This window comes from Myotis davidii, unplaced genomic scaffold (genome assembly GCF_000327345.1).
Source record: "Myotis davidii unplaced genomic scaffold, ASM32734v1 scaffold197, whole genome shotgun sequence".
Taxonomy (NCBI): domain Eukaryota; kingdom Metazoa; phylum Chordata; class Mammalia; order Chiroptera; family Vespertilionidae; genus Myotis; species Myotis davidii.
This window is the reverse complement of record NW_006291549.1, coordinates 2,044,765-2,055,043: the sequence shown is the minus strand read 5'-3', so window position 1 is coordinate 2,055,043 and position 10,279 is coordinate 2,044,765. Positions and strand designations below refer to the sequence as shown.

The window sequence follows — 10,279 nt, the reverse complement described above, 5'->3', positions numbered from 1 at the left end:
TTCTGTTTCCATGGCAGACAGTTCATTCTGTGAGCAGTCTTAGAAGAACAAGTGTTTTGGGGTAGGTTCAATTTTCCCAGCGGTGGTCCACAGTTCCCTATTCTTACCTATAAAGTTCTATAAAAAACAACAACTCATTGTTATTTCCATAAAAATAAGGAATTCAGACAGTTCTGAATCTGGTATGTGTATTACTGTCTCTAGGACTCCCTACAGTAAATATTTAAATATTAAGTTGCCTTTTTATTTCATTTGATGTTGACTCATAATGAGATTCCCTATTTCATACAGGCTCTTGCCATTAGTTTCCCTGTGGAGTCATAGAACTGCTATTGCACAGGTACAGTCACATTTGAAAGGGTAACAGTGAAGCCAATGGAGCGCTTTATTAGTTCAAATACGGCTGGATACTTATATGACTCTTTTGGGGCATGACTTCCGACAGGTGTTTTTTCCTACCACTGCATCAACACCACCCTACCTTAATTACTATAACTTTGTTTTATATCTAGAAATAGCAAGTCCTCCAACTCTGCTATTCTTCAAGAAGAAACATCCTTTTGCATTTCCATATATATTTTATAATATACTTGTCAATTTATACACACATCAAGAAACTCCTTCAGACTTTGGTTGAGATTGTACTAGATCTATAAGTCAATTTGTGAAGAAATACATCTTTAAAATGCCGAGTTTTCCAGTCCATAAACACAGAATATGTCTCCCTTTAGTAAAGTCTTCATTTTTCTCAAACATGTTTCATAATTTTCTATGTAGAAATTACATATAATTATGAGATTTATATCCATGAGTTTGATTTTTGATGCCTTTGTAAATGATATATATGTTTAAATTCCTCTTTTTCTAATTGATTGCTATGGTACATAGAAATATTTTTGGATATTGTTCTTAAATCCAATAATCCTATTAGTTTCACTTATAGATTCTCATAGTTTATCTGTGAAGCTTCTGGGTTTTCTCCATTCATAATAATGCCATTGGCAATTTCTTTTTAAAACTGGTTTTAGAACTGATCAGTGATACTCTAACTCAGGTAGCTAGAAAAAATTATTTTCATGTTAGAGTAGTTCAAATTTAGAATTTAGTACATTAGATTAAAACTAGCCCAGTCGGTGTGGCTCAGTGGTTGAGCATCAACCGAGGAACCAAGAGGTCATGGTTCAATTCCCAGTCAGGGCACATGCCTGATTTGTGGGCTTGATCCCCAGTTGAGGGCATGCAGGTGGCAGCCAATCAATGACTCTCTCTCATCATTGATGTTTCTATCTCCCTCTCCCTTCCTCTCTGAAATCAATAAAAACAAACAAGCAAAAAACTAGACATCTGGACTGTTGGCCTCAGCATGGAAGAATACAAAGGACACCCAATACATAAAGAACATCTTTATTTTCTCAGGAACTTTGGAAATATGTATTCTGTGCACAGTGTTTCCCTATCCCCAATCACCCACATCCACTTCCACCCAACCAACCCCTATATATACACTAAGAGAAAGGAATGCTGCCTTTGGACCAATTTGCATTTCCTTGTGTATTCCTTTCTCTTTAAACATGAATGAAACCAAAGACGAGTTGAAATGATATATTTATTTGCCCCTTTGAACATGATATTCTTCTGGGAACACCACTCATGATAACTCCTTTAATTTCTAAAAGACTTCCTGGTCCCACGTTCACATCCTCACTGTAAAAATCTCCTCTTTCCTGGATTACCAAGAAGTTACCAGTGTCCAGGCCAGCTCTCTTCTAGTGATGGGACTCTCCCTGCTTCCAAGGAAGGAGCTCTAAGCTTGGGACCAGGTCTGGTTTGCTTGTAGCAGAAAACAATGGAGAGTGAAATGAGCTTCAGTCCAGGCAGTGTTGGACCCAAAGAAATGACACAAAATAAAGGGCCGGAGCCTTTGGGTTTGTCTTCAGCAATATTTATTGGAAACAGCGATGCTTCCCGTGGTAAGAGTTTATACATTAAGCAGTAAGATTTGCCTTTCACTCCACATGATCCACTACCGCAGGTGGCACATCCGAAGGAGCACATTAAACCTCTGAAAAAATCTGTACAGCTAGATAAATAGAACTCTGGATAGAACTTAACGGGACTTGAATGACTGATACCCAAAACAAAACATCACCATTCAAAAACTGACACACAGCACTGTGCACACAAACGAAGATGAGATAGAAGGGACAGATAAAAGTGATGACTGAATGGGGATACAGGTTTGCATATGCAGCCACACTTCTTACACTACTAAGCACAAACATCATCTTTACTTGGTCCTCACTGAGGGCAGAATATGCACAAATGATGTTCAAAGAACACAGGTGAACATGGAAAGAAAAGGTATGTACTGTTTCTTGGTCTATGAACTAGTGGAAAAATGGTTTCTAGTGGTTTTCTCCTTGTGTCTCGGTGCCAAATGGATTCACGAAACACACAATTCGTAAATAAAACAGAAATGAAAGTATTTGTTCTCCCTTCCCTGTACCTTCAGAAATGCCCTAAACACACACACACAGTTTCTTTACAGCAGGACATTTAAGCTTGGAAACAGATCTCTCCCCATTTCCTCATAAAAGAGCCTCCTCTTGTCAGCCCCTCCCACAATATGTGGATTGATAACTATCTTAGAAATAAAACGGGAGTCCCTCTGGCTTGAACAGCAGGGAGGAAGGGAAACAGGCTATGCCTCAGAAACAGGCATAAATGGGAGGAACAGAGGTGAATGTTTTCAGAGAAGGCTTTGAATCCACACGCAACACTTTCCTGGTGGCATCAAAGGACTAACTCAGACCAGAAGGCAGTTTGCTGGTGAGGGAGGCTTTCTTCGACAAACTCTGTGACTCACACATTTGGGAGGGGACGATATGAAAGCAAACCCTTTCTCCTGTTTAGATGGAAAACCTGAGACCTGGAGAAGGCCCTGGGTGATAGATAATACCTTCAGTAGGATGGTTTCTCTGTGCTGTGGCTCATGGTCATTAGTCTAAGAAGCCGCAGTCTCCTGAGAACTGTCTGGCTGGTCTCAGGTGGTATTTTAAAAGCACATGCCATGCCCACCAGGCGGAGAAGATACCATCCATCACCGTGACTCCTGTGGGATCACACAAGTCAACCAAAGGTACTCTGTGGGGCCGGGTGACCGGGACCACTGCGGCCTGCATTGGGATGTGTTGGAAGCAGCATTACCAAAGCAGTGGTTAAACTGAACTATCCGGGTCAAGAGGAGATGAGCCAGCCAGCATGACATACTAATGGGGCAGGGCAACCAGGATTTCCACATAGTTGATGGGGAAGAAGCCTGACTGGCCATGAAGCATCCCCTCGTACCAGTTCTCATCAATCTGGTTAGTGAGGGTGATGATATCACCCTCTTTAAAACCCAACTCCCCTTCATTTTCAGGTTCAAAGTCGTACAGAGCTCGGCAGCAGGGCTGATCCATGGGGACACCTGGGAGTCAGAGCAGAGGGAAGAACACAGAAAGACAAGGGGAATGTAACTCACATATGCACTGCCCGCGGCGCCCGCCTGCTGACCCCACCGGTCCTCCCTCACTCCTCTTGCTGCGAAGCCTCCTCTTGCTACCAGCCCCAAGTGTCGCTGCCTGGCAGCTCCCTCTACAGTCTTCAGGGGCTTTCTCAGATGTCTGGAAGGTGCTGGGTTCCTATTTTGTTTCCAGTAATGAAAAACGCCCACATCCATTCTTGCGATGTGTACAGCAGAATTTATCAAGGCTTGCCTTCCTGACAATGCCCAGTGATGGGAGACCCAACGACTCAAGGCGTTTTTAATGAGATTTAGGTTCATAAGCTAGCATGGCCAGAATTCTGTCCATGTTAGCGCTTTGAAACCTCTGCACGTGTGAAACAGTACAGCTAATTACATGGATGATGCTTTGCAACCTCAGAATAGCAGTACAATTCTCACTTATTAAAAATAAGTACTCTAACCACCATATAAAACACTGGGTTCAAGTTCTAACTCTGTGTGGCCTTGCACAAGGCACTTCTCTCTGTGTTTTTGTGTAACAACTTCACAGTACTATCATATCTACTAAATGAGATGATGTAAAAATTATATGATTTACACGTTGTAAACTATTGTGTATATCAATGTGAGGAGTGCATCAGAGCTATGACATCTATAATAATAAAAGCATAATATGTTAATTAGACCAGATGTCCTTCCAGACGACCTTCCGGACGAAGCCAGGGCTGCGAGGGAAGTCCGGGTCCGGGTGCCTGCTGGCAGCCATAGGGAAGCCCGGGTCCTAGGTGCCAGAGGGAAGCCGGTGCCAGTAGCTGGGGGAAGGAAGGCCTACTCTTGCACAAATTTTGTGCATTGAGCCTCCAGTATTAAAATAATGCACTAGAGCTGGATTAAAAGAATAAAAAGAATGGAGTCCTGACCTGACCAGTGTTGCATTGGCATGTGTTGCAATGTGTAATGCAGCTCAGTTGGTTGGAGAGTTGTCCCACACACCAAAAGGTCATGGGTTCAATTCCCGGTCAGGACACATACCCAGGTTGTAGATGTGATCCCTGGTCGGGGTGTATATGGAAGGCAAATGGTCTATGTTTCTCTCATATCAATGTTCCCCTCTCCTCCCCTCTCCCTTCCTTTCTCTCTGACATCAGTAAGAACATATCCTCGGTTGAGGATTAAAAAAAGAAAGAAAGAAAGAAAGCAGAAAATTAACAAGTCTCTGAAAGAAGAGTAAAATCCGCAGTTGGTTTCAAGCAGGAAGAAGCGAGTTACACATAACATACATGACTAGTCCTCGGGGGCGGCTAACTTCTAAGAGCCACTGCTGCTTATACCCCACACGGAGCTCTGAGCAGCAGATGTGGACACAGAGGCACAGAGCTCCCACTGTCATCACAGACCTTCCTTTCCCTCCACAGTCTCCTGAAAGCATCTCATAAGAGGTGTCCTACCGTAAAACATCTAGCACTGGGGATACAGGGAAAATAAAAGGAAGCTGCATAACTTTAAAATTCATATCCAGTATGAGATAGTTTCCACTTCTTCAATCCAGCAAATGTTAAGGCTGAACCTCTCTCCAGCACCAGAGTCATCCACATGCTCCTGTGCCTCAAGAAATCCAACTGAACACATTCTTGGAGCTGCTGCCTGTGGTTATGTGCGAGTGTATGGGGCACGCACTGCCCACGGGCATTCAGTCTTGTGCATGCTGGAGCCACAGAGGGGAAAAACAGGAAAAAAGATGCCACCCCAGCACCACACTGGCATGTTAAGATGACCTTATGTTAAGATGACCTTATGACCACACAGGAAGGTCAAAATCAAATTAGGCCAAAATAATTAGGAGGTTAAGAGCTTATGATGAGAGTTAAGCGAAAAAAATAATTTTATAGAGAAGAGGGAAGTAGAGGAAAAGCCATGGCCAATGAGAAAAGGAGGAGCGCTTTTCAGAGCTTCTACCTGACAAAACCATCCCGTAAGAAAAGTACTATGGCATATTTCTTACGCAGCCAGATTAGCTTGCTCCTAGAATTGTTGGAGAAGTGTCAACGGGATGTGTCCAAGGCCCATGTAGTGGGGGTTGTGGGTTTCAGCCCCTTACCTGAAGGCTTGGGAGTGCCCGCGTGGGAGATGCCTCCATTGGGCTGAGTATTGTCTCCAATGGGAAACTCCAGGCTCATCCGCGGTTTGGGCTGATATTCCCTTCTAGGCTGAGATGAAGCTTCTCTTATTCTGTGTGGAAAAGGAAAAGAGGAGAATAGAGAGTGTGCAACCAATTAAGAAGCAAAAAAAAAAAAAGCAGTAAAATCTAACATATGCTTAGGTCACCCACCAATCTGTCCTGTGGCATAGGGGACACGAGAGGGGCTCTCAGATATCTCGTGTATGTGTTTCTGCTTCTGGTGATGTCCCTCCATGGTCACACCCTCCCTGTCTCTATCCTCTCCCTCAATCCCTCCCTCTCTCCCTCCCTTGTTGAGCTCACTCTGCACTGTGCTAGGGCCATAGAGATGAGTAAGACACAGTGTTTGCCCACAAGCACCTATGGCCTGTAGGGGAGACAGAACATAAACAACTGGTTACCATAAGTGAGAGTAAGTGCTGTAGAGATGGGTGCAAAATGCTGCAGGAACATGGGGTGGGGTGGGGGAGTCTACCTGTCCATGGGGAAGTTGGAGAAAGTCTACGGACGAAGGTAAAAGATGAGAGCGAGCCATTTACAGATGAAGGATGGAAAGGAGGAACTGTGTGCTCTGAGAACAGTGAGCAGGTTGCAGAATAGGAAGTGGGAATGAAACTCATCCCCTAAAGAAAGTGTAGAACAGATCTGCAAAGGTGGGTAGAGCTTAGAGTATGGTGGCAGCAGGCTAAGAGTGTCTTGGTACATATTCCAGAGGAAAGAAAGGAAAGAACATTACACTCAACAGATGTCACTAAGACACGCATTTCTTTAGTGTGTTCAAGTGCCTGGTTTTAATCGTTCTAGAGACTTCAGGGGGTTCCACACATCTCCACCAGGGTGCACCGAGGGAAGACGCACACTCTAAGCACTAGTCAGGGAAGATACGGAGTAGGAAGAGGTGGCCAGATGGACCCAGTGGGAGCAGGTGAGGAGTTTCCATGGTGTAACCCAAAGATTGGAGGCGTCATTGTGCACTGAGCCGACTCATCAGCAATGAGTGTCTCATCTGGCCACGAGCTGAGAATAAAGGCTGCTGAGGTAACACTTTGATGCACATACATTTAGCAAAATCATCTTGCTTAATCTGGCTAAATAAAGTAACACATATCATAGTGCAGGGCCACTACAGACAGCTGAGCAGGCTGTCCTCAACTCCAGGGAGCCCCATTCACAAGGAAAACTACCACAGCCCTGCGGTGGGCACATCAGAGGATGGGGAACAGGCCCATGAAAGCAGCCCTCTTAGATGGACTATGCCACCATCCAGAGAAACAGAAGGTGTGAAAGATACAAGCTCTCAAACAGGTTATGCTGGATCACGGACCCCATCTGGACCAGTGAGTGACCCGGGGTTAGTGAGGGCAGCTCCCTGAGCCTAGGCTGGCTCATCTGTTAGAAAAGGCGGATGATCCTCAACCTACAGGGCTGTTATACGATTGATGATGATATGCCTTTAGTACCCACACAGAATAGCTGATCAATAGCATACATCTATTATCATCGGAACATCCAGGTATCCCATCTGTGGCAGCTAAAATATAATCCAAGTACTGACCTCTCATTCACATGAGATTAGATTCAATGCCACCAAGTAAAACAAAGCATAAGAGAAAATAAAATCAGAACAAATGATCCACAGGGTGCCCGTGTAGGATCAGCATGAATTTTGGCAGAAGTTTTTCTTCAAATGTATTCTCTCTCTTATCTCCATTCCTTTCCACATCATTTTATAGCAAGAAAATGGAGGTGTAAGATGCAGGGAACGGTCGAATACCTTTCTTCCAGTCTGACGGTGACTTGCTGCAGGATCTGGACTGCCTGCTTGTGGTACTCCAGCTGGGCTTGGACAAGCGCAGAGAGCTGGCTCACCTGTTCGATCTGCAGATCAAGGGGGAATCACGCCTTAGTTCCTAGGTTACTGACCGTAAGCGGCTACTATTGTCCTGTGCATATGACAGAGCCCCCCTGACACTCAGCCCAGTGCCTGGTGATGCCCAGGACCACGTGGGGAGCCAGGCGAAGACACAGAGCTTTACAGGCTCTGAATCGATTAAGGATAAGAAAGCATCCTTATGCTTGGGAACAAGAAGCAACATTATTCAGAATTCTCCTGAAGATCACTTAACTCTCATCAAACAGTTTCATGCTTAGCTAAGACCTTCTCAGTAGGGTTTGGCTTATTTTACTGATATCCTATAAGACCAAAAAAGCATTAACCAATAGATTCATTGCTCCCTATACTTTTCATGCTAAGTCAATATTAGTGCTGTTAATAGAAACGTGAATACTGATTTTTCACATGAGGCACCATGGGAGGCAGTGTGCTACAATGGAAAATCTTTTGTCTTCTCCAAGCCTCATCAGTAATGTAAAAGGGCTGGGTCAGGTGACATCTGGCTTCATTCCGGCTCTACTATTCTAAGCATACTTGGTGACTCTTCACTTCATCTCTTGTGCTGTGATCTAGCTGAACAATGGCCTCCAAATGAACAGAGGCAATGCTGCCCCAAGAGTTTTGGGGTGGGTTACAGCCCAGGGTGCAGGTCAGGAGCACTGATTCAGGTCACTGCCCGTCCCATGAAGCACTCCTCTTCAGTAGGTAGGTGGACTCAAGCTGTTTCATATGAACACAAACCTACACTGTCTTGGGGTGATGGGAAAGTCTGGACATGGTCAACATGTCTCCCCTGTCACCAGTCAGTGGTAAGTATATACAGACTCTGCAAACATCTTGGCAGACGTTAGTCAGCAAGTGGTCGGGCCAGAGGCTGCAGGGAGCAAGGACAGGAAAGCTAGGTCACAGGTTTCCTACATGAGTGGAGGGAATGTAACTTCTAGAGCCGTGAAGGATAACTTAGTGCTCTGTAAATGTGAAAGCAGCTTTCAAACCATCTCATCTATGCCCCAAATGCAGTATCTATGCTACAATCATTGCTATCAATGGAAATTACCTCTTGAAAGAAAATGTCAACGTTACTTCCAAACACAAAACATCTTAACCCTCTTCTGAATGCATTTTAGTTGATATTCTTATACAACCTGAAGTCAATCTGCCCTGCATTTCAACAAACCACTTTTTTTTTTTTTTAGCTATTGGACTGATACATGGGTCATCAGAAATATTCTTATCTCCCCACTATTGGTAAGATCATTAGTAGACAAAAATGTAGTTAAATCAAACTACAGAAATACAAGTACAGGAAAAAAAAACTTACCATTTCTAATCTACCTTATAATTTCAAATTATTTAAAAGAAACAACCATCTACTGAAGTTCTCACCACGTAGTGTGATCAGACAGTAACGTTTTCAACGATGGGACCCGTGAGCACATTAATCTTGTGCCTGGATGGAAGGAGAGTCACTCACGTCCATCTCCAGCAGATTGAACATGCTTGACTCAGCAACTTCTTTAGACTCGTCAAATTTCTCCAGGGCTTGACGGATCTCTTCATCTGGGATCTTGCCTTGTCGTTTCTTCTTATAATCAAAGTCCAGGCGTCGACCCTCCAACTTCTTTAGGTGATGCTGAAAAAGTCCGGGGCAGGAACGTGCTTTGGAAGGACTCAGGGAAAGGCCTATTGAAAGCTCACTTCCCCGCCTGCCTGTTAGCTTGCAAAATGAGGCAGGCTACATTCTAAAAGGTGTCACCACACAAGTAAAAAAGCACGTGTCAGTGGGGAAATGCTGCCACAGGCTAAATGTGGGGAAACATGTTTTAAAGTAATTAAGAGCAAGAAAGAAATTGTGGTAAATAGCAGTGCCTATTATTATTATTATTATTATTATTATTATTATTATTATTTTGCCCTCACTGGGACAAAGCCAAGCTGGAAGGTGCCTTTCCCTCCCCCGACAGAAGCGGGGACTGTGTGTACATGCTCTGCCTGTGGAAAGCACAGGGCCCACAAGTCCCCAACGTCAGAAGAAATGGTATCTCATGAGAAGGCAGGAAAATTCCCACTTCCCTTGAAATGAAGTAAGAATGGAACTCTTGATTTTCTGATCGTATAGCATTAACACTATAAAGGACTTATCTAGGAAGTCATCCAATCTGTTAGAATTGCCTTATTAATTGCTTATTTCAAATGTGGATTACTGATCACCTGAAGTAGCATAGCCAGGGCGGGGGCCTAGGAATCTATATCTTAACACTTAGCCTCGTTGACTGAAGCAGCTTTCAGGGAACCACTGGTTAGTTTAAGTCTCCCCTTTACAGTCACAAAACCTGACTTGGAAGGGGCCTTCGTAGAGACCTAAGGCTCCACCCTGCACTTGGACCCCTCCTCGAAGCATCCCTGCCACATGCTTGTCCAGTCTCTGCCCAACACCTTTAGTGACCAAGTGAAAAGGTCACTTCCCAAAGCTGCAAAGTATTCTTTTCCTAAGAGCTGCAGCGTTCCATGCCTAACGGGCAAGAGAAATGGCTGCAATTCCCTTGATGTAGACCCGTGGTCGGCAAACTGCGGCTCGCGAGCCACATGCGGCTCTTTGGCCCCTTGAGTGTGGCTCTTTCTAAGCCTTAGGAGTACCCTAATTAAGTAAATAACAATGTACCCACCTATATAGTTTAAATTTAAAAAATTTGGCTCT

The 10,279-nt window shown here is 44.2% G+C and overlaps 1 protein-coding gene across 1 annotated transcript in view; it reads right to left on the bottom strand.

The window, feature by feature from the left end:
• Positions 1–1,926: 1,926 nt before the first annotated feature.
• Positions 1,927–10,279, bottom strand: part of SH3GL2 (SH3-domain GRB2-like 2) — a 37,237-nt gene continuing 28,884 nt past the window's right edge. The window contains exons 5-8 of the mRNA XM_015564728.1: positions 9,056–9,214; positions 7,462–7,565; positions 5,607–5,737; positions 1,927–3,469 (exon numbers count right to left, since the gene is read on the bottom strand). Coding sequence (XP_015420214.1) covers positions 3,270–3,469; positions 5,607–5,737; positions 7,462–7,565; positions 9,056–9,214 — 594 coding nt within the window. The 3' untranslated portion in view covers positions 1,927–3,269. The remainder of the gene's footprint in view (positions 3,470–5,606; positions 5,738–7,461; positions 7,566–9,055; positions 9,215–10,279) is intronic.